This window comes from Lynx canadensis, chromosome A2, assembly GCF_007474595.2.
Source record: "Lynx canadensis isolate LIC74 chromosome A2, mLynCan4.pri.v2, whole genome shotgun sequence".
Lineage (NCBI taxonomy): Eukaryota > Metazoa > Chordata > Mammalia > Carnivora > Felidae > Lynx > Lynx canadensis.
In genome coordinates, this window is record NC_044304.2 from 65,355,987 (window position 1) to 65,379,822 (window position 23,836).

The 23,836-nt window shown below is 50.5% G+C and overlaps 1 protein-coding gene across 2 annotated transcripts in view; it reads right to left on the reverse strand.

Annotated features, from left to right (window-relative positions):
- COBL (cordon-bleu WH2 repeat protein) overlaps positions 1 to 23,836 on the reverse strand; it is a 272,018-nt gene that overhangs the window by 8,111 nt on the left and 240,071 nt on the right. For both annotated transcript variants that reach the window (XM_032592371.1, XM_032592370.1), the window contains 3 exons: positions 17,710 to 18,019; positions 4,019 to 4,116; positions 813 to 2,608 (listed from right to left, as the gene is read on the reverse strand). In XM_032592371.1, the coding sequence (XP_032448262.1) occupies positions 813 to 2,608; positions 4,019 to 4,116; positions 17,710 to 18,019 (2,204 nt within the window). The remainder of the gene's footprint in view (positions 1 to 812; positions 2,609 to 4,018; positions 4,117 to 17,709; positions 18,020 to 23,836) is intronic.

A 23,836-nucleotide genomic window follows, 5' to 3' on the forward strand; every position in this document is an offset into this window, starting at 1 on the left:
CCAGAGGAAAGCGATACCTATCAGGTGAGGGAGGTGAGGGCTCGAGGATCGATTTTACGGCCCCCGCTGGTGGAAGGTAGAATGTATTTCTGCCGTTGGGCACGGCGTGAACATTCCACACTGACCTCACGCCATCTAACGACCAAAGCGCATGTGTGTGGGGTGGCATGGGACGGTGGCCTCTTAATGTCGTGTGGCTCCTGATACTGGTGTAGCTTCTGGAGCGGATATGTGCCTTGAAGCTTTGCAGACCTGAACGAGGGCCTGGGGTCCCCACTAGCTGGTAGCGTGGCCGTGGGCCAGCTCGCCTGACTTCACTGTGCCTCCGTTTCTGCCCCTGTGGAATGGAGATGGCTCCCAAAGCTGAGTGTTGGTGCTAAGTGCCTGGACAGGGGAGGCGGGTGTCATAAACTCCGTCCCTGCCGTTACCGAGCAAGGACAGTAGACCCCGCTAACCATGCAGGAATGACCGGCAGGGGCCTGAGTCTCTGTCTGCTCACTCAAGGACCAGTTACGGATGAGGCGACCCCCAGGTATGGACACTTTACCGCCCACATCTCCCCCCAGGGGGTCAGGGTCTTAAAGGCAGTTCGGACAACCGCAAACCCATCTGCTTTCGTCTCTTTTGTGGTTCTAAATACTCTGCAGGCAGCAAGGTGAAGCTCCTGGTGGAAATTAAACCCCAGCATTTGCCTCCCTCATTCTTAGCTTGCCCCGCCCCTCCTCCTCCGATGCCACCTGAGAATCTACATGGGGAGCAACAGGTAGGAAACGGGTGCCTGTGCCCTGCAGGCAGGTGCCTGCCTGTTCACCTTGCGAAGCCTGTCTTTCCCGCCCGCTGAGTGGATGGCCTCCATCAGGGTGCTGTGCAGGGACGTGTCCTTTGGTGCCGGTCTCTGGACAACGGGTCGGAATTTCTTCTTCGGCCCAAAGATGCTGGGTGGCAGGGTGCCGTTGGCTTTGGGTTTCTCCTCCTGTCCTGGGGGCTCCCGTCCGGCGTGGCCACTGGTGCCGGAGCCTCTCGGAGAGTGAGGAGGCTCGCTGGGGATGGGGACCCACCTGGAGCCATTCACCAGGGTCCTGTCTGGAGTCTGATTGTCTCCTGAGCGGGCAGGCGGGGGATCTGTACTGTCCAGAGTGCGTCTGGGGACGGATGCTGAGCTGGCCCTGTGGTCGCCTAGGCTCTGCTTTCCGCTGAAACTAGAGCTCTGTCCCAAAGACACGTGACCCCTCTGGGCGGCCGTGACAGGCGGGACACAAGGACTTCTGCGGATGGTGGCCAGGCCGTCTTGAGCAGACGACTTTCCATCAGGGCTGCTGACCGGCCCCCTGGGCTGGGCTCCTACCGCCGATGCCTCCCGGTCAGCACGGATGCAGGTCTCTGGGAGCAGGCTGGGGGCTGAGCCGTCTCTCCTAGCAGGAGGCCGTCCGGCCAGCTCTGGGGGTCTGCCTTCACGGGTCTCCTCGGCCTGGGCTTTCTGGGGCCCCATCCGCTTGGCAATGGCAGAGGCCACGTACTGACTGGATGTTCTTCTCTGGGGCTTGAGGAACAGGACCTCTGAGGCATTGGCTGCTGGCACTTTCACGTGACGAGTGGCTGCGACGGGTGGCCAGTCTCTCCCCTCCTCCACGTGTCGCCCTGCTTCTCGGTGGGCAGACTGCTGCGGGGGCGATGTCGCTTTGGGGTCCGGGACAGTGGGCTCTGCCCTGAGTCCACTTGCCTGCTGCTGTGGCCTCGCTGGTGTGGTGGGAGTGGGGGTCCTGTTGGTTGAGCACTCCGGGGGCTGGCCAGAGTGCTTCTCCAGAGAGCCGGACCTCCAGAATTCCTTGACCCTTCCAATGGGCTGGGTTTCCGCGTCGAGAGCGGGCAACGACGGGGCTACGGTCCTGCCCCCGTTCGCGTGGGGACTCACCAGATTCCCTAGCTCGTCGATCTTAATGGCCCCTGTTGACAGCGATACTCCTCTGTCGTAACATCTCATCTCCGATTTCGGAGGGACGATTTTGTACGTCGTGAGGCCGTATTTCAGTCCGTAACTGCACCCTGGGTTTTGGCCCCGTCGATACCACGATGGCGGTGCTGAGCCACCGTGCTTATCCTCACCTTCCTTTGCCCTCGCTGGCTCTGATGAACTCGTGCTCTTGCTGGCCTGTGTCTGCCCACTCAGGGCAGAGCCGGGCCCCTCACCGCTGTCCTCTGCATTCAGGTTGTGCGTGGGAAAGTCTGCAGAAGTCGCCTTGGGGTCCATTTTGTTCGGACCCCCATCTTCACAGGGGTCGGACGAGGCGGGTTTGACTTCCTTCCCAAGGCCGTGGGGAGGAGCTGCCGAGTCGGGCACGTCTGCTCTCGTCTCCCGCTGCTGGCTGTTCTCCTCCTGACTTTGCAACAGGTGGCCTCCCTGGCCAGCCACGCTCCCCGGGTCAAAAGAACCAGCATTGTTGTTTCTGTTGGAAAACAACCCCGAATCCACAGGATCGTCTAGGACCTCCCCTATGAATGTTACTGGGATCGCGTCCTCATCGCTGTTGGGGACCGTGGCATCGGACACGCGGCGTCCAGACACGCCGTTCACCGAGCCGGTGCCGGCTTCATAGCCGTCTTCCAGTTCTGCAAAGAAGGACAAACACAAGTCACAGATTGGCATCGCTGGTGATGATTCCCAAGCCAATCGCTTAGTGTAACCACACCCTGGCTTTGATTTTCCTGAGGTTCTTCTTGTGTAAGTTATTTATGTGCATTTTCAAGCGTCATTCCAATTTGTAATCTACACATGCCTGGGGCCCAAGGCTCAGCCCTGCTTGTTCGACAGAGGAAACTGCACGTCCGTGATGTCTCCAGGTACAGCATTCTGGGACGAGGTTTTGCCAACATCCTTCACTTAGAAACTAGTCCTGTAAACCTGAGCCCTCTAGAAACAGTGTCTCAGCACAGAACGTGAAGGGGAACTGGGGTTTCGACCTTCAACTTGATCTCGTTCATCAGAAGCGCCACAAAGCACACAGGCGATGAGGTGCCCACGCCTTCAGTTAAGAGGCAGATGACTGAACCTTGGGTGTCTCAGAATTAGCCCTAAAGGATTTAGCGGGTCACTTGATCAGAGCCCCAGGGACACAGGGTGAAAGATTTAGCTCTGTCCACCACGTCTGAGAGCTGAAAAGCGAGTTGACAAAACTACTCATCAGCTCTGCCGTCTGCTTCCTTCTGGTTTTTGTTTTGATTTGTTTTAAGGCATGGCCAATATCTGATTGCTAGATTATTTTCACTGTGTGCCTTTGTTTGTAAGATCAGCCGGTTGTCTACTGAGATCCCATGCGTCTGCTTTGGCCTCGCGGTATTATCTCCCCCCACTGTATCTGTAGAAAAGCAGATGCCCCACCAGAAATGGGTTCATGGTCAGGGCGGTGGGTCCTGAATTTCCCTTCAAGAAACGCCACACATTAGCAAGCAAAGGGGTGGGAGCGTGCTCACCTGTGTCACCCAGTGCTCCCCAAACCCATTTTGGCACTGGAAAACTCTTTAAATATTTATTTTATTTTTGAGATAGAGAAAGAGAGACAGAGCGTGAGCAGGGGAGGGGCAGAGAGAGAGGGAGACACAGAATCCGAAGCAGGCTCCAGGCTCCGAGCTGTCAGCACAGAGCCCGACGTGGGGCTCCAACTCCCAAACTGTGAGATCGTGACCTGAGCCAAAGTCGGACGTTCAACCGACTGAGCCACCCAGGCACCCCCTTTTTCTCTGAATGTGTTTAGAATCCTTCCCGATGTGCAATATCGGTACCATCGAGAGGGATTTTAAGCTGCTATTGAGACGTCTCCGCAGTCTGGTTAGCAGCCCCGATCGGAGACGCAATCTCCAGAAATGTGCTCACTTGCTGGCCTCACACCCAGGCTTTCTTCAGACGGACCAGGGTTCCTCCCGCACAACCTGTCCCTCATGGAGCTACAAACCTGGTCAGAAAAAACAACCCCCAGAGTCTCCCAGCACACGATGCGATGGCGAAGCAGGGACTGCTCTCACCTTCCAGGTCCCCGTCAAGTTCCTCCAGGGTTTTCTGGAACTGCCCGGTGATAAAGAGGTCTTCGTCCCCTCTGCAGGCTGTGGCAGCTTCCTCAGGTCTAGGGACGACCAGAGAGAAAGGGAGGGCATTTATTTCTCTCATTACTGCTTTACTCTTTTCTGGAATGATCTGAGGAAGGCACAACGTGCGGCCAAGTTCACGCAGTTCTGTATCCACGGGGCTCTGGCGCCCTGGGAGCTGCTGGGACACAGACAGGGGGTGTGTGCGTGTGTGCGTGCGAGCGGTAGTGACAATTAACGGCAGGGGCGGCAAGGACAGGGATAACAGTTCCTGCCCTTGGACCTGCCTTCCACCCCCTCAAGACTGGAGAAAGCACCTACCAGGGAGGGATGCCCGCTGTCCCTCTGTGCCGTGTGCAGCCTGCATACGCGAGACCCCAGATGCAGGACTTTGGCGCAAATTATCGTATTATATAAAACTCACAAGCAATTTATAAGGCAGGTAGTGTTACCATCGCTGTCTACAGATAGGGAACCATGTGCCGAGAGACTAATGGACCCACCCAAGGTCACATGGGCTCCAAATCCCAGGGGGGTGGGGGCAGGGGGGAGAACTGGCCATGCCTGATGCCCAGAGGCACAATGTGGCCCCTGCCACCTGGACATCTGGGAAGATGTCAAGCCGCCCGCCAAGGGGAGCCGGATCTCGCCTTATTTGCGTCACTGGGACAATAGCATCCACGAGACAGCTACGGCCAAAACAATTTCAAAGCAGCTTTTGCAAGGGCCCTTGTCTCTGTGCTCGCCGCGCGGACCACAGAAACATGTTGACGGCAATTGTCTGTCTTCAGTGAGAGCTGAAGGTCTTTTCCGCTGATTGTGAAAATTGAGGACCAATTTCCTTCATTGCTAATCAGGCCCAGATAATGATGCCCGGGGTATGCTTTTTTGCATGATCCTCACTTACGTAGCAAAGTTTGTGTTCTGATAAACGAGTCTTTCTTTCTTGGTGACTGTGTCCTTTTGGGAGCCAGGAAGCAGCTTCCAGATTAGTCTCAGCTAATGTCCTCTGACAACCCAGACAAAAGGGGCCAGTTGGAGATGTGTGTGCATGTGGGCCAATTAATAAGGACCGTAAGGGGCACAAGGCTCTCTTTCTTACTGCTGCTGCTGGGGCTTTAATTGAATGCATTTTCTTTTTCTTTTTCTTTCTTTCTTTCTTTTTTTTTTTTTGAATGCATTTTCTTAAAGTGTGTTTTTCTCTTTCATGGAATGTGATGGTTTAAGTACATTTAATTTAAACAGTTGACAAAATACAAGGTACAGAAAAAAATGCAGAGTGATATGTAAAACAGTATTCAAAACTGAAACCAGCACTTTTTAAAATGCTTGCTGTTCATTTTGATGCTTAAAGCCTGGCTAAACAAAATTACATAGGTACTTTTTCTTCAAAGTACTCGTGTTGACTTCAAAGTATGCTCAACCACACCTCTCTATGAGAACAGAATGATATTCATATGAATTAAAAACTAATTTAAAATAAAAATCCCAGGAATGCTATTGTGTACATGTTACACTAGAAACAAGTCACGGAAGCTGATGAAATGCAGTGGGGCCGAGACCCTCACACCCATTGCTAATGGAAAGCCGTTGGGAACACACATCAAGAAACAAAAACGTCGCTGTAACTTTGTAAGAAGTTCGGTTCCCTCGTCTCTGGTAATTTGCCTCAAGGAAACGATCCTACAGCGGGAAAAATGTGAACACAACGTTGGTCGAATTTAGGTGAAGAGTTCCCACATACCCAGCCATCAGGGTTTGCCTAAAGCACCACATGTTGATTTCAAAGGGCGTTAAAATCGGTCACTATGGTGAATCTGGATTCTCTGTGGAAACAGATCAATGCTCAAGCCAGCACGTTGTGTGAAGAAATCAAGATATATACACAGAATGATTGTGATGATCTAAAAATAGCACATGCCCGCGGCGCCCGGGTGGCTGTTGGTTCAGCCTCCGATTCCTGATTTCGGCTCAGGTCATGATCTCATGGTGTGCGAGCTCCAGCCCTGCGTTGGGCTCTGCGCTGACAGCCTGGAGCCTGCTTGGGATTCTCTCTGTCTTCTCTCTCTCTCCCCCTTCCCCGCTTGCACTCTTACTCTCTTAAAATAAACAGTTAAAAAAATTAAAAAAAAAAAATAGCACATCCCCACGGGCCAGGGAAGTAAAGTTTAGTCAACCCACCAACCACTGTGACTTGTGGAAATGAATGAATTACAGTGAATATTTTATCCTTTTCTGTCTTGAATTATGCTCATTTGGGTACAAAAAGCAGCTTGAACGATGGGCAATGTTTTAGATGGCTAAATTTAAAATAATCCCTTTGGGCCCTTTTTGACCATGAACGAAAACTCTGTGTTTGCCAAGTAGATTACATTTTTGTTATATGGTGCAGGATACTCATGGTTCGTTGTGTTTATGTTTTATTTTACTATCATTGCTTTTTTTTTTTTTTTTTTTTTCTGAGAGAGAGCATAAGCAGGGGAGGGGGAGGAGGGGGAGAGAGAGAGAGAGACAGAGAGACAGAGAATCCCAAGCAGGCTCCATGCTCAGTGTAGAACCCGATGTGGGGCTCGATCCCAGGACCCTGGGATCGTGGCCTGAGCAGAAATCAGAGTCAGACGCTCAACCGACTGAGCACCCGGGTGCCCCTACAATTTGATTTTGTTATGAGTGTTTAACAATCCCAGTGAGTAGCTATTAGCCTGACAACCATACCGAGGCAGCCGAGACCAGGCCTGCGTGTGAGCTCGATTGTCTTCCTCCTGCCCAGGCTGGAGCCTGAACCGCCCCCCAAAAGCCATCGGGAGCCAAGCCCCAAGGTCGCAAGGTGTTCCCCGCCCCTCCGCAGTCCAAGCCCCCTTGTTGAAGTGGGGGGACCCTGCTCTGAGTCCCATTCCCTCCTACCTGCTTCTGCTCTCCTGAGCCTGTGTCCCCAGCACCACACAGGCGTCCCCCAGATGCTGTCGCTCAGTCCCGGCTCTGCTGACCCAGCCCCATTCCACCTCTGCCCGCCTGGCACCTCACGTGGTCCTCTGACCAGATCCTCCGGTGTGAGCCTGCTTCCTCGGGGCCCCGCCTGCCCATGGGGACCGAGTAGACACGGGACAGGAGCCACCGGCCTGGGAGGGAGGGTCCACCCATGGTCCTTGGCTGCGCTGTTCCCGAGGCTGCTGTACCTCTGGGGTCTCTAGGCAAGGGGAGAGGCGAGGTCTGGAGGCCACTTTGCTCATGCTGCTGGCTCCTTCCGTGATGCAACGCAGGGGGGTCCCTGTGCTCCGGGCCCTGAGCTCCTGGTGAACGGACTATCTGGCAAAAGCCAACACCAATGTCAACGCATCTATTTTGCTTCCCAATGTAAAATTTCGCGAGGAAGAGACGTAGCGATATCCGCTTATCCTTTCTCCCCCACCCCCATCTACTGGCCCCCAAAGGGTTAGTCAAGGATGGTAACTACTGCTCTGTCCCTGCAAAAACCAGTTCCAAGGGCTTCCTCCCAGGGTGGGGGGGAAGCCAGCAATCTGGGGGCTTAGTAGGAGAGTTCTAGACCGTGTCCCTGGAGTGGAGAGCCGGCCACAAGCGTCAGCGTCTTTGTAGCAGAAAATAACTGTGCACAGGTGTCCCTCTCCTCGGCACCTTCCCGCCCCCCAGTCTTCAGCTGGGTTTCCTGACGGCAGTCTGTTTTGGCTGAAGACCAGGAAAATGAATCACAAGCAGTGCTGACACTTTTACCGGCTTGCACACGCCGAGTACCCACCACCAGCAGTGAGCGTGGCTGCAGAGGTTTGCAGGCCACCGCTGCATCAACGCGAGGGACAAAGGGCGGAAGGGTGGGGGGCGAGGGCATCAGGGTGACAGATCCCCCTCCCCCCCGCCCAGACCCGGCTTGGCCTCTCCAGCTTCAGGTAAAACGACCAGCGGAGGCGATCAGGTCAGATCAGCTGTCGGAAAAACAGGTTTTGGTTTTTTGTTTTCATTTTAGAGGAGAAACAATAAAAGAGCACGGGCTGATTCTGGGTGATTCGGGCACATGTGGGGCCACATCTCTTTTCGATGTGGCTAAAAGAGCTTCTGCAAGTAATGTATCCAATGGCAGAATTAAAAAAAAGAAGTCTAAGAGGGAAAAAAAAAAGTCTCTTTCAGGCTGGGATTCAATTTGCTGACAAGCCAACGGACCTGTGCGTTTTCAAACAATTAAACTCCGTATGCTAAAGGCAGGAAGCTTGGGGCGCCTGGATGGCTCAGTCGGTTAAGCGTCCCACTTAGGCTCAGGTCATGATCTCACGGTCCGTGAGTTTGACCCCTGCGTTGGGCTCTGTGCTGACAGCTCGGAGCCTGGAGCCTGCTTCGGATTCTGTGTCTCCCTCTCTCTCTCTGCCCCTTCCCCACTCATGCCATCTCTCTCTCTCAAAAATTAATAAACATTGAAATAAAAGTCAGGGGTGCCTGGGTGGCTCAGTTGGTTAAGCATCCGACTTGGGCTCAGGTCATGATCTTACAGTTCCTGAGTTCTAGCCCTGTGTCGGGCTCTGTTGACAGCTCAGAGCCTGGAGCCTGCTTCCGATTCTGTGTCTCTCTCTCTCTCTGCCCCACCCCTGCTCATGCTCTGTCTCTCTCACTCTGTCAAAAATAAAGGCAGGAAGCTGGGAAAACACACAGTTGATGACTGGCATGTGTGCTCAACTTCCCACCCCGCTGACCAGCGCGCCTGTGTTGACAAAGCTTCAGACTTCTAGCACCACGGTGTCCCCTGGGAATGGAAGAAGAGCCACGCGCGTCACTTAAGATCTCGTGGTCAAAAAAAAAATATGATCGTCACATCAAACACCGTGGTAAGGAGACGAAGGGGAGATGAATTACTCTAAGTCCGCTTTTATGACACCCTCGTTAGTATGACTTGATTTAACCCAGTACTTAGTCCACACTGTCATCACCACTAGGTATCCTCGCGGAATTGATAGGAAACGCTCCTTTCTTCGCACCAAAGTCGGTGTCTCACCCGCTGGGCAAGAGCTCCTGTTCGCAGCAGCAAAGTGTGGTTCCGAAATAGCTGGAGTGGTTTTTATTTCTTTTTTTAACGTTTATTTGCTTACTTTGAGACAAAGCAAGAAAGTGTGAGAACGGGAAGGGCAGAGAGACAGAAGGAGAGAGAGAATCCCAAGCAGGCTCCGTGCTGTCAGCGCAGAACCCGACATGGGGCTCGAACTCATGAACCGTGAGATCATGACCTGAGCTGAAATCAAGGGTTGGACTGAGCCACCCAGGCACCTCTGCACTGGCTTTTTTTTAAGTTTTTTTTTTTAATTAAAAAAAAAAAAATTAATGTTTGTTTATTTTTGAGAGACAGAGACAGAGCATGAGCGGGGGAGGGGCAGAGAGAGAGGGAGACACAGAATCCGAAGCAGGCTCCAGGATCCGAGCTGTCAGCACAGAGCCCGACACGGGGCTTGAACCCAAAGACCGTGAGATCGTGACTTGAGCCAAAGTCGGACGCTCAACTGACCGAATCACCTAGGTGCCCCCACTTGGGAGTGGCTTTTAAATGCTCCTTTGCAAAAATGTAGTTACAAAGTGTCTGGGTTCTAGGAGGTATTCAGTGTTTCCAAGTGCTGTTGGGGGGGGGGTGGTCAGGAAATTCTAGGATTCCAGAAGGTGAGAGATGCTTCCAAGAACTCTGGGTGCAGAGTTCCTGTGGTCAGAGTCCAGGGGCCCCAGGTTGGCAGCAGCCAGTGGAAAGGCAGGACCCCACCCCGTCCATCCCCTCCGCTGCCCCGCACATCCTCAGTCCCGAGACCAGACCAGGCACATGTGCCCTACAGGGCCCGGCAGGGTCTCACTGTTAATGTCCTCATGCCCACCACTGGCTGTTGAGTGAGGCTAGATGGCCTTGGGGACAGCCAGGCAGAGGGCAGGGGATGAGGGGGGACAGGAGTCACGACAGGGAGGCTCCCGTGTCTTGAAGGAGCTGCACCGTGTCTTTTGTGGCTCTAACCTCGCTTTCAGTGTCCTCCCATCACCAAGGGACACGGCCTGAAACCCACATGTCCAAGCTCTCATCTGCTCCACTGCTGAGCTCATGTTCCCAAAAGGAATTTCCAGTCCCACATGTTGATACTCAGATGGATACACCGTCTGAGGACAACAAGACTGCCTTTGGGATTCAAGGGCTTAGAAATAATACAAGTTCGTGGCGCCTGAGCAGCTCAGTCAGTTGCGTGTCTCCCGCTCAGGTCATGATCTTACAGTTCGTGAAGGCAAGCCCCACGTGAGCTCAGTGCTATCTATCAGGACAAAACCTGCTTTGGATCCTCTGTCCCCCTCTCTCTGCCCCTTCCCTGCCTGCGAGCGCGCTCTCTCTCTCAAAAATAAATTAAAAAATAATAATAATAATAATACAAGTTCCATTGGGATGTCCCCGGGTGGGTAGGAGGCAGAGTTCTCTCTGTTCTTCCCCTTTATCTATGTACAAATATGCATATGTACACATACATATGTACATATATCTACCACACATATACACACGTAGTTTCTTCCCAAAGATGCTATCTGGCTTAAAGAGGCAGATGATCAGAGCCTGACCCAGGGTGCAAGGGTTCCCCAACAAACCAAATTTCTTTTTTTCCTCAGGCAGCTGCAAACAATAACTTCGACAGCAACAATAAGAATACCAGCTATCAGTTTTTGAAGGCTGCAAATATGTCAGGTGTCATTCTTACTTTTTCTTTTTTTAAGAGTATTTATTTTTGAGAGAGAGCGAGCATGAAGGGGCAGAGAGAGAGAGAGAGAGACAGAGAATTCCAAACAGGCTCTTCACTGTCAGTGTGGAACCTGATGTGGGGCTCGAACTCACTAACTGCGAGATCGTGACCGGAGCCGAAACCAAGAGTCAGAGGCTTAACCGACGGAGCCCTGCCCAGGGCGCCCCTGCATGTACTAAAGAAATTGATGTGACAGCCAGTCACTGCCCCCAGGGGACAGACATGACCTCAGGCAGTCTGACCCTGAAAGGTGTTCCTTAAGTGTTAGGAATGTTGCCTCAGGCCACATACAAAGGGAAGATGCCTCTGGGAGAAGCTGTTCAAGCAAATGTAGGTCCCCGGAGGTGTGACTCTTGTCCCGGGCAGAGCCGCTTGAGGCCATTCCCCGGGGTCCCCCAAATAAGGAGCGAGATCGTCATTTGTGTATGTGTTGATCCTGTGCTCCTGGGCTGGTTTCTTCCTCGAGGAACCTGTTTATCAGCTGCACTGAGTTTAGAGGAAACTGCTAGGAGCGCCAGGCCCACGTTTGCAATGAAAGATGGTAACGGGGTCCAACCGGGCCTGGACGGCCATGCAAGAAACACATCCTTTCTCACCTGCAGAAACTAGGTGTCAGAATTGTGCAGAGCAGAGCCAGGAGGCTGGCCGGACCCAGGGACCGGCAGCAGCCACAGAGAATAGGGGCACCGTGTCCTCGTAGGCCCACATTTCAGGGCCATATGACGAGAAGTGCTGATGGCTGAGTGCCAGCCGGCACCAGGCCTGGGGTTGCCCTGCCTGGGCTCCCCTGGGGACACAGGATGTCGGAAAACATCGTGCTGTTCCTTAGTGTTTCCCTCGATCGCTGTCGAACGTGGGCGTTCCGTTCCCATCTGTCCAGGTGGCCGAGCTCAAGGTGGCTCGGTCAACGGCGGTGGGTGCCGTCCTCACATGACTGCAGCTTGACCCTGGGCTGCCCATCCCCCAGCCGAGGTTCCAATCTCGCCAAACTTGGCCACGGCCTGCTCTGGACCCCGGGAATCAGCCGTTGCACCCTGGCTCCCCGGGCTCTGCAGACTTGGCCTCTGACCCTGTGCCTGTGACCTCCACCCCAGGTCCAGCCCCACCCCATCTTTCCCCCTCCAGCCTTCCGTGCCTTTTTGTGGCTCAGGCTCTCAGCCCTAGGGGCTGCAGACAGGACCACACAGCGCGGCCTCTGGAATGCACCGCGTCCATCCAGAGAGATGAATTCTGTCCGCGTCCACAGGACTGAAGTGAGTATTTGTAAGTGCTTTCACTGTGACCGCGTGGGCGGTGGAAGGCACAGATCAGCATTTAAAAGACGGGGTATTTTTATCAGAGCGCTATTCTAGGGACATTGGGATGCGGAACAGAGAGGGGGCATTTAAACCGGTTGCTTTCCTCCAGAATTTGTAAGAGACTTTCATGGTTCACGAAGGGGAGGCTAGAACGACAACCTGCATTTATCTGTGCGGAGGTATTTCTCCAGGGCTGTATCTCACAGGAAACACCCAAGGGACTACACGGACCTTCCCAAGCTGGAAAAATCAGCCAGCACAGAAGGAAGGGCCAAGGCCAGTGCACGTTGGGGAACCGGCCCCACCCGGCGCGCACATGTTTAGTTTGGCTTGGCATGTCTGACTGGGTTGCCAACATTGAAAAGTTTGGAGACCTCACAGAAAAATCTACATTTCTGGGGGCCCCTGGGGGGCTCAGTCGGTCAAGCGTCTGACTCTTGGTTTTGGCTCAGGTCATGATCTCACGGTTCATGGGTTCGAGCCTCACGTCGGACTCTGTGCTGACAGTGTGGGGGGCCTGCTTGGGATTCTCTCTCTCTCCCTCTCTGGCTGCCCCTCCCCTGCTTGTGCTCGGTCTCTCTCTCTCTCTCTCAAAAATAAATAAATGAACATGAAAAAAAGTTTTTTAAACATCTAGATTTCTGGCTTCTCTTCAAAGGCCGGCCACCCTGGGTCTGTGACCCCTCCGGGTAAGTTTGGAAGGAGTGTGCAAGGCTGCTTTCCTGAGAGAGAACTGAGCTTTCTGGGCTGTTCTCTGTGGCCGCCCTCACCCTCATTATCTGTCTGGCCCCTGCGGGCCTTTGAGTTTGCAACCCCAGTTTCACACCCCTCGGTGCTGCTTGCTTCTCAGTAACCCTGAACTTTACGGGAAAGCGTACATTTGGAAAGAAATATGGGACCGCCGTCTCGGGTTGGCCTCATCTGTCAGAGGAGAGAATTCCTGTCAACCAAACCTTTTTTTTTTTTTTTTTTTTAAATCAAACAAACCTTTTAAGGGGTTCCCAGACCTAGCACCGACTCTGTCCGAAGACTCAACTCCCTTCTGACACTGTGGACCCACAGACACTCTCCGACCCCACAGGCGGAAGGGCTCAGTCGCACCAGGCTGCTCTCCACCCCCATCCTTTAAAAAAAATTTTTTTTTTTTTAGCATTTATTCATTTTTGAGAAAAAGAGACAGAGCATGAGCAGGGGAGGGGCAGAGAGAGAGGGAGACACAGAACCCGAAGCAGGCTGCAGGCTCCAGGCTCTGAGCTGTCAGCACAGAACCGGATGTGGGGCTTGAACTCACGGACTATGAGATCATGACTGGAGCTGAAGTCTGACGCCCACCCAGGCGCCCCTCCCCACTCCCACCCTTGAGAGACACCAGCCTCCAGCTCAGACCCATGGCTACAGACTGGGGGCTCTGATGCCCTCCTCCGTAGGTTCAATCAACTTGCCAGGATGAGTCACAGAACTCAGAGAAACACCTAGGTTGGCCCGTTTATTAACGGATATAAGAAAGGATGTGAATCAGTAGCCGGAAGAAGAGAGGCGTAAGGAGAAATACGATTTGGGGGCACAGAAATCCCACCCTTCCCCAGGCGCCACTCCCCCCAACCTGTTCCCATCCCCTTCTACCTGTTCCCGTTCACCAAATCTGGAAGTTTTCCAACACCCTCCTTTTGATAGTTTATGGAGGCTGCATTGCATAGTCATGATTGACTGAGTCACTAGCCAATGGCTGACCTTGCCTCCAGCCCCTCTCCCCTCCCCCCAGAAGGTCAGGGAGTGACTTTAGTCAATTAGTTGCCCCCACTGGCACCCTGCATGCCCCCACCCCGCCCCGCCCCAGGGATGCTTTCCAAAAGGCACAATTAACATAACAAAAGACCTCTCTACTACTCTCCACACTTAAGAAATCCCAAGGGCTTTGGGAGCTGTAAGCCAGCAACTGTGGGTGTAGACCAAATATCTAGGAGAAATAGGACCAAACAGACATTTCCTCTGAATCACAGTAATGCACTAACGATGGTCATTCCATGAGAAGTCCTGGGGCAGAGAGGGGATCCCACGTCTGCGGCAGATAATGGAACAGCACAGACAGAGCTGAGGGGCTCAGAGGCTATCTGCATCCTTAGGACACTGCCGGGCTGCTGGAAGCCCAGAGAAGAAAAGTGACCTGCCAGGAAAATTCACGGCGCCCCGTTTCCTGAACTAACCGTAGTGACTTTGACAATGCAACCACTTGAGAGCAAGGGAACGTGTACCGTGCCACGCACACTGGGCATTTACAGGCTCAGGACACCTCTGAGTGGGAGGAGACACTATCTCCGCAAAGTCGTGCGGACTCTCGAAGGCCAGGCAACTAAATCAGTGCTGGGGGTTCCCCTGTGGGTCTGTCAGAGCCCCCTCCCTCCCCACCGCCTACTCTCAAATTCCATGGCACCCCAGAGATAAGGGCAGAAAAACATCCCCTACTCCCTGCTGGGAGAAAGCATCAGGTTCCAAAGACTCCATGATTATCCCTGGCTGTGGCCAGGGGCAATGTTAACTCTCACATTTGGACAGAAAGCAGCAATGCTTTGCATCAGGGGTCGATGCCAGCAAAGCAAAGGAGGGTTAACAACAGCATCCCTAGGGGCCAGAAGGAAAAATGTCTGATGAACTTCAGATGTAGAGCTCAGGGAACACAATCTCCGTGCACACTCACAGAACACACCTGAGGATTACTGTAGAAAGAGATTTTTTTGAACGTTAAATGGACTAAGAAGGAAACACCGTAATTGTTCTCTGCTCTCACAGATGCACACAGCACAGGCTAACGTGCCTTGTGTGCGGGGGGGGGGGGGGGGGGCGGGGGAAGGTGAGGGGGAAGAACAGAGCAAGGGCCGCATTCTAGTTTTCTGGCCAGTGAAAGACACCCTTGGCCTTGGAATTGTCCTTAAGTCTGACGAGCTACACGTTAAAACTATTACAGAGTGTAATTAACAAATGGGAAAATGCTCGTGATACGTCCTTGGGCGAAAAATGAATCAAAACAAATTATTATTGACAATTACATTAACCAGATAGAGATCTGCGTGTTCGCATGGACTGGGCTGGACCAAAATGTGGCAAACACAAAGGCATTCGTTTCTTTTGGGGGTCGGCTTACGGGCTGACGTTCTTGGTCTTATTCTTGTTAATATTTCCATAACATCGTTTGTGTGGACTGGCTCTTAAAATTATCTAAAGGGTGAAAAAAACTGATGGGCCTTTCTGGGCAAGACTGAAGAGAATTAACCTGCCTTTCTGGGCAAGACTGAAGACAACAAAGACAGTGGGTCCTGGGGTGGGGGGAGGGACATGGCAGGACCAAAAATCCAGCTACGAAAGGAACGGAACGCAGGGGGCAGGTGGTATACAAGGAAACCAGGGTAGAGCGAGGAGTCAGGGGAAAAAATAGATTTCCTCCTTCACATCACACCCGAAAATAAACCCAGGTTGTTGAGAAGCCCAGATACGAGAAAGCAACACTAAACTTCCATGAGAAATTCAGCTCATCTTTAGTCCTTCAGGGTGTGGGAAGGGGCTCTCAAATATGCAGAGGAATTTCCACGTTCAGGGAAAAGGGGAGAAATCTGACATTATTAAAATTAAAAAGCAATTTTTATGCAACGAAGGAACACAGAGTTACATGCAAACCACGGTCTTGAAGACTCTCCGCCGGTAGTCAAGAACTGATTTAACAGATTAAGAAGAAATGGATGAACGTTTAATTTTTTTAAACTTATTTACTTTTTTTAATGTTTACTTATCTTGGGAGAGAGACTGAACAGGGCAGGGGCAGAGAGAGAGGGAGAGAGAGAATCCCAAGCAGGCTCCACACTGTCAGCGGTCAGAGCCCGACCTGGAGCTTGCACTCACGAGGCGTGAGATCATGGCCTGAGCTGAAACCAAGATGCTTAACTGACTAAGCCACCCAGGCGCCCCTGAATTTTTTTTTTTTAAGTAACATCCCAGTTTTTTTTTTTTTCCAACGTTTATTTATTTTTGGGACAGAGAGAGACAGAGCATGAACGGGGGAGGGGCAGAGAGAGAGGGAGACACAGAATCGGAAACAGGCTCCAGGCTCTGAGCCATCAGCCCAGAGCCTGACGCGGGGGTCGAACTCATGGACTGCGAGATCGTGACCTGGCTGAAGTCGGACGCTTAACCGACTGCACCACCCAGGCACCCCCCAGTTTTTTTTTTTTAAAGAACAGTCTATGAAAAGACAATTCCTACACTAATGCACACATCACAAGATGCTCATTCTTACTGATCAGAGAATTGTAAATTAAAAAGCACGTGAAATGCCATTTGAACCCGTAGGACTGGTGAACATACGAGGTCTGCTGATGGCATGGGCCAGTGCAGGTGAGGAGTGCCAGGCCATTAGAGACCACTGGAGGGTGTGTAAGCCAATCACGGTGGAGAACAATTGGCCAATAGTCCATGGTTGAAGATGACTTTTCTGAACGTCTAGTAACTTCTCTTCTAGAAAGCTCTCTACATGTAAACAGGAACATATGTATACCTGCCTCACTGTTTCCAGTGGGTGGAAAACCAGAATGACCTCAGTGCCCATTAGTTAAGTTTAAAAGAAAAATAAGGGGTCCCCAGGTGGTTCAGTAGGTCGAGGTGTGACTCCTGATTTTGGTTCAGGTCATGGGATCGAGCCCCGTGTCAGGCTCCATGCCCCCCACACCTCACTCGTGAGCTCTCTTTCCCTCTCTAACATAAAAAAACAAACAAACAATTTTTTTAATTAAAAAAAAGGAAAATAAATGAACTAATAAGACATGTATCCTCATGGATCAATCTTTAAAACTTGATGGAAAAAAGGGCACTGAGGGGCGCCTGGGTGGCTCAGTCGGTTAAGCTGCTGACTTTGACTCAGGTCATGATCTCGCGGTCCATGAGTTCAAGCCCTGCATCGGGCTCTGTGCTGACAGCTCAGAGCCTGGAGCCTGTTTCAGATTCTCTGTCTCCCTCTCTCTGACCCTCCCCTGTTCATGCTCTGTCTCTCTCTGCCTCAAAAATAAATAAACGTTAAAAAAAAAATTAAAAAAAAAAAAGAAAAGAAAAAAGGGCACTGAGATTATGGTCCCATTTATATAAAAGGAAAAACAAACTAGCCCATGTTAGGTATTACAGTAAGACCTTGGTCTGCAAGCATAATTTATTCCCAGAACATGCTTGTCATCCAAAGCACTCGTACATCAAGGCGCATTTCAAGAACCATTGGCTCAGGCGCGACCACATTGGGCGTCACGTGCGACTTGTGTTGCAAGGCATCGCTCGTTCATCAAGTCAAAATTGACTAGAAATATTTGCTTGTCGTGTGGAACCCTCGCAGAACGAGTTACTCTTAAGCCAAGGTTTTACCGTACTTCTAAACCCCTGCGTGTCTAGAAAGAGCGTGAACACACGGCTGTGGATCGCACCCCCAAATCAGGGAGTGGCAGCTGCGGAGGGCACCCGGCATGCATTTGTCGGGTCACCACGACCCACAGACCTTCCTCCTCGAGTCCAGGATGGGCCCTCCCTCTCCAGCTGTCCCGTGACTCACCTCGAGTGCCGTCGCCCAGAGCTGTTCCTCTCCCGCGTGGGGCTCTTCCGGGGACCCAGTTCTGGGGTCCCAGCCAGGTCCTGGTCGCTGCCGTCTTCCTGGTCCGTGGCCCACTTATCTTTGGATTTCACGCTGTCGTGCTGGGAATCCAGGGACACGATGTCTGACGGGGAGCTCACCACTCCTGAGTCTTCGGTTGTGTCCTCGGAGGCAAAACAGCTGCCGACAGACACGGTCTCCTCGGCCTCAGACGGCACCGGTGGGGCCCCGTCCGTGCCACGGGGACTGCCGGGCCCCAGGGGCAGGCTCACTGGACAAAACACGGCAAGGACACGTCAGCCGGCACGTCTCCACACGGCCGAGCGCATGTGAACACCAACCTGCCTGACTCCCCTGGACGGTGGAATTCAGGGGGCTGGGAGCACAGGAAGACCCGATCGGGCCTCACAGCTTCCTCCAGAAGCGCCTTATGACTCGGAGGGAGCCGTGTGCCGGTACGTGATCGAGAGCAAAACTTGCCCTCAAACGTCAGCACGTTCCGGATCAGCCTTTTGGCTTTTTACCCGCGTGTGTGACTGTGGGCAGACACGTTTAAAAATTCCGACAAATGACACAGCGTTTGCCATGCTTTCCAGCCTGACCCTTGCTTCCGCTGAAGTTGTTCTGAAGTGAGTTCTTCCCCCAAGACCATCGTTTCCAGACATAAACAAAATGAGAAGTAAATAATACTGTGTGGGAGCTTCTAACAAACGTTCCACAGGAACATTCGGAATCCGCCCTACAGGGTCAAACTTCATGCCTCGTCGGCATCTGGCTCCCCCTTCATTTTTATCTAATTTGTTTCCTCCCCTTCGTTTTTTTTTACATGCGAGCAGGGAGCTCTGTTCCAAACAAGAGGGGATCCTGGAAGATTACCTCCAAGACCAATGAGAAGAAACCAGAACGCAAATGGCTCTGGTTGGGGTTCTCTTGTTCCTGAGTGAGATTTACTGCAGCAGGAAGAACGAGAGGCAGAGATTTGCAACGATCAGAGCGAGGGTTACACTGAAATAGTAATGACGGGGAACACTGTAGCCATTTGGCACAGCATCCAAGCAAGCCCTTCAGAGATACGTTAAGCATGGAAGTACAGCGAGCCTCCGGGTTCCCTAAGGTCACCGAACGCTCCATGCCTGCAGGACAGGAGGACATCACCCTGGACCAGCTACACACCAGACGTGTTTACTTCGAATTTAATGTAGAAACAGATTTTAAACTTCAAGACATCCGATCTCAGCCCTGTTCCCGGCGGTCCAGGAAGCAAAGACCGCGCTGTGCTGCGGTTTCCGGCTGTCTTGTTGTAAAACCGTTTCTCCAATACGTCGTTGCTGGATTGCTACAGTGAATTAAGGCTGTAGGGGTGCCCAGGGCTCACTGCACGTGATCACGACCTGGAGTCCCGCGACGGCCTCACAGGGACATGCTTTTAACCGGACAGCAGACTTAGCAACGTAGAATTAATGAACCCGAAAGAGCGCCAAGGAGAGCGTTCCTCGAGGGGCCGGCTTATTTGAGATCCCGAACAATGAAATAAACAAAAGAACAAAATTACATATATAAAAAAAACAACAACAACAAAACACAGACATTTCACAACAGAGCTCGAAAGGAAAGACCAGACAGAGCACAAAGGAGGAATTGTTTAGAGGCACAAATGCGCGAGGCGATGTGTCCGAACCGCACTCAGTGAGCGCTGTTAACAATACCCGCCTTCTTTCAGTGTTTTTCCTAGGTGCCATCTGCTAATGTCAACTCGAGGTGTGTCTGCACAGGTGGAGTGGGGCTGGCTGGTCGGAAGGAGGTGTCAGCATGCAGCAGGGTCCCAAACAGGTGGCTCGGTCCAGTCCCGGTCCCCCTCTTCCCACCCCAGGAGTCACCCGAGCGTGAAGTAACCCCAAAGAAGCCTTCGGGACTGCCTGCGGCTAGGGGGTCCTCCTGGCACACTCGTGTCCTGGACACTTGGAATACATCCCTGGTGGACGGGGGACGCCAAGCCCTCCCCATCCCCTTTCTTTCCAGTTATGCCATCCAGAATGCTGGCCTGGGCTTGCTTTACACCCTACAGACGTTTGGGAGCAAAAAAAGCAAGTAGAAAGTCACTGCTCTAAATTGAGCCAACTGCAAACCTAAGTCGACAAGGTGTGAGGAGTCTATATTCGGCGTGTATGTGTGAAACCATTTTAACAATATACGGTAAAGACTGCCATTTCCGGAGCTCCCCTCCTGCCCGGGCAAGTCCCTTCTAATGGATCACCTTCCCAGGGCCAGAGTAACTGCATCCTTGAACCCACTGGACAGGTGTTCAGTGAGGGTCCACCCATGCGCCGCCCCCGGGGTTCAGGGAGCAGGTAAGTGTGGCCACACTGTCAGGAGGGTGGTCACCCAGGCACGGGAGGAACAAGTGCATAAAGGCCCAGGGAGAAGGGACCCACCTCAGGGGACTGGCCAAGGAGAGATCAGCAAACAACTTCCTGAAACACTGCTGGGGGAGCCGTCAAAGCCGGCCCCGATCTGGAGATAGGAAGGGACATTCCTGTGAGGCTCCAACCTGGCTCGGTGTGGTTTTCATGTCTGTCTGCAGTCAACCCCGTCGGTCTGAGAATCTTCGCTTAGAATCGGACATCACCACCTCCCTCGCCCTGCCCCAGCTTTGAGTCTCCTCTGGGCTGGTTCCTACTGTTAGCCCTGTGAGCTGTAACATGTTTTGACCATTTCTGAGTAAGATAATGGTGCAGGAAAATTTTTTTTTTTTCTTTATCGATTCTAAACAGAAGCCCAAAACATAGAAGAAAACCTTGGAGCGGCTTTGGCTGTTATTTATGGGGCCATCTAGATCCTTCTGTGCGCCCCTCACCTCCCTCACTTAGCCCCTGATTCCATGAAGCCAGTGGTCCTGGGGACCCCAACTTGAAATCCAGGGACAGCCCAAGAAGGGCTGGGTTAAGAGCCCGAATCCCACATCCAGGTCCAAGTTCTACTTTAAACTCGGAACAGCCTTTTCCCCTTTCTGTAAAATAAGCATGTGGGTTCTGAGGAGCTCTAAAATCCCTTCTAGGTACAGAGTACTACTGTTCTCTGAAATTCCAAATTTAAATGTAAGATGCAAACGTTCTTTGGACAGTTGACCAGTGACTAGGAATTGTAAAAGGGATGCGTCATTGTCTACGTCCTTTCTGCTGCCTTCCGTCAGCCCTAAAAGTATAGCTCGTGATTTTTGAGCTAATAAATTTGCTAGCAAGTCTGCTCTTCTCTCAAGGCGTGAACAACCTTTTTGACCTAAAAAGTTACCACTGCAAGATTTTTGCAAATGTGAAAACCACACTTAATTTGTCTTTAGCAGAAGCCTAATATAAATTCTTGATTAAATTCTCTTCCAAATGAATGGCCATAGAGCCTGAGTAAGGAATACTAACCCCTTCACTGTCCTCCACCTAAATTTTATAATCCTGTGGTTCAAATGCCCTTCTGTCTCAATGAGAGCTTCCAGAAATTTCTCTAGCTAAGGTGTAAAGAAGAAAATGCTAACTTACGGCCTCCAGTTCCTCAAGGTGAACACCATCATGTTCCATTCAGTACCCACGTCATTGAGTTTTTCATTTACAAAGTCACCAAAAAAATTTCAAACACTAAACATAAGGATCTTCCAAGGACTCTTGTAACGGATTCAGTTTTGAGTGATTTTATTGAATGTAAGTGCAAGGTCTTGTACCCTAAATCATGCTCTCTTGCTAGTCATGACTAAGGGAGATTCCCCAAGGGTCACTTTCACCACATTGATGTGGACCAGAGACAATGTCTCACAGAAAGGATTTTTCTTCCCCTCTCACTGGTGCCTATGATTTCCGCACACTATTGATAGCCAATAACCGATGCTCATCTTTCATCCCGACTACTTTGGTTTAATTCCCTATGTTCTAAGAACTGAGAAAAAAAGGAAGAAACAGGGGAGATACTGGAAAAGTGCTCTTGAATCAGTAGTGCAAACTGACACGTGTTTGCCGATAGTTTCTGTCATATACATCCGCAAATAATTTTGAACCACCACGTTCCCCTAACATTTTTCAGTGACACGCGAAAATTTCCATCTTGAGTTGATGGGTTGCACCAGATGTAATTTCTACTGTACTGTAAATAGCAATACTTTAAAAAGAGTTGTATTATTTTTCAATGTAATCATGGGCCCCTCAAAGGTACTGCACGATGCAGGTAACAGTACAGCCAGTTCACGATAGAGGATCATTACACACACACACACACACACACACACACACACACACAATTTTCTTCAAGAAGGCAGGATAATGAAGACTTTGAAAGCACAAATGGATCTAAAATAGATTCTCTGGAATCTGAATTCTCTTAAGAGTCAATGATGTAATCAATGCATACTTCTCCAGAGCCTGAGACATACGTTTAATCCTAGAATCCTAATACACCCAGGAAAATGGGCAGGGAAAATTTCAATTTCCACCACTGAAAGGCAGGACTGGATTCCAGTCACTGTCCTATTAAGACATATATAGACAACAGCTGCTGTTTTTGTCTGTCCAGCACTGTCCCCCTCCCTGTTAGTGCTAAATGAATTCCTGCTTCCTGTGGCCAACCTATTTCTCAACATCTGGGTGAGTCTAACAACTGCCCCCAACTACCCTGGGCCCTGGGGGATGGGCATGAGAGGAACCAAAATCTGGCCAATTTAAACCGTGCACACAACGGTAGACCAAAGGAGGGCACGTGTGCTCAGCTGGACAAATCAAGGCCTGCCTCTGGACCTTCCCACCAGAGCTCCTGGGGAAGCTGGTCTCACTGGCCTGGAGTCAATGGAATGGCAGAGTCTTGGATAAATAGCCATTTGGACAAGCACATGGAGAGAACTTGTTCAGGGATGGGAGAAAACACACTCCTAAGACAGTAATTGGGTACCTGGACTCTGCCATGACCATAATGAGGATTCATCTCTTAAAATTCCCAGTCATGTGAGCCAAAAAACTCCCACAAAAACCCACTTCCCTTAACCAGTTCAAGACATGTTTCTTTCTCTTGGAACTAAAGACTCCTATCTAATCAATAGGTAAATTACCCTGATATTTTCATCAGTATACCTATAATATGTATTAAATATAAATGCCATAATGTCAAAATATTTATTATAAATATTAGATATGTTCATATGTTTATTAATGTTAACTAGAAATACAAAAAATATATAATTATGATTAATGATTTAATGTTATATAATTATGGTTATGATTCAACATAATCTATGTTAAATATTATACACTAAATACATAATATAAATTATGATATAAGATTATTAGTATATACATATAAAATGCAAATTAAAAATATATAACTATTTTACATTATGTTTCTATTATAGGAACTTTTATGAAATGCAACAGTTGTATTATCACACCCTTCCCTTTTCTAGATTTATTTTCCATTATTTGGATTATATATTTGAGTAGTTGTATTGTCAGAACAATCTAATTTGGAGCCAGTTACTCTCTAAGCCCTCTTGTGTCTGAAGATTGTCTTCATCTAATCCATATCCTTGACGATCAGTATGGCTAAATCCAAGCAAGATTCAGATCACAATCCTTCTTCAAGATTCTATTCTTGGTTCCTTCTTTCCTGGCATCCTGCCTCATACATGAGAATCTGTATGCTAACATGGTTCTTTCCAACTCTATATAATCTTATCTCTTGAAGCTGGCAAGAGTTTCCTCTTTATCTGTGAATATCAAAAATTTCACCAAAATTTGTCTGTGTATTTAATTTCCAAGAGGTTTTGGATGTCCTTTTATTCATTTATTTTTCAGTAATACCCTGCTCTTGTTTTACGTATGTGATAATCCATTACAATTCTCTGAGGCAAACACAAAAAAATATTTAAAGTTCTATTTTGTTTCCTAAATAAACCCTACTTCCTTTGGGGTTAGTTCCTCTGATCAGTTCATTGTTCCTCTTTCATGCATTAAGAAAAAAAAAGATTGTTTAGTGATTCTTGACTATTTTCATGTGTTTAAATGAGGGTGTCAATAATGATAGGGAGTGGATTTCTTTCATACATGGGAATAGCACGGTT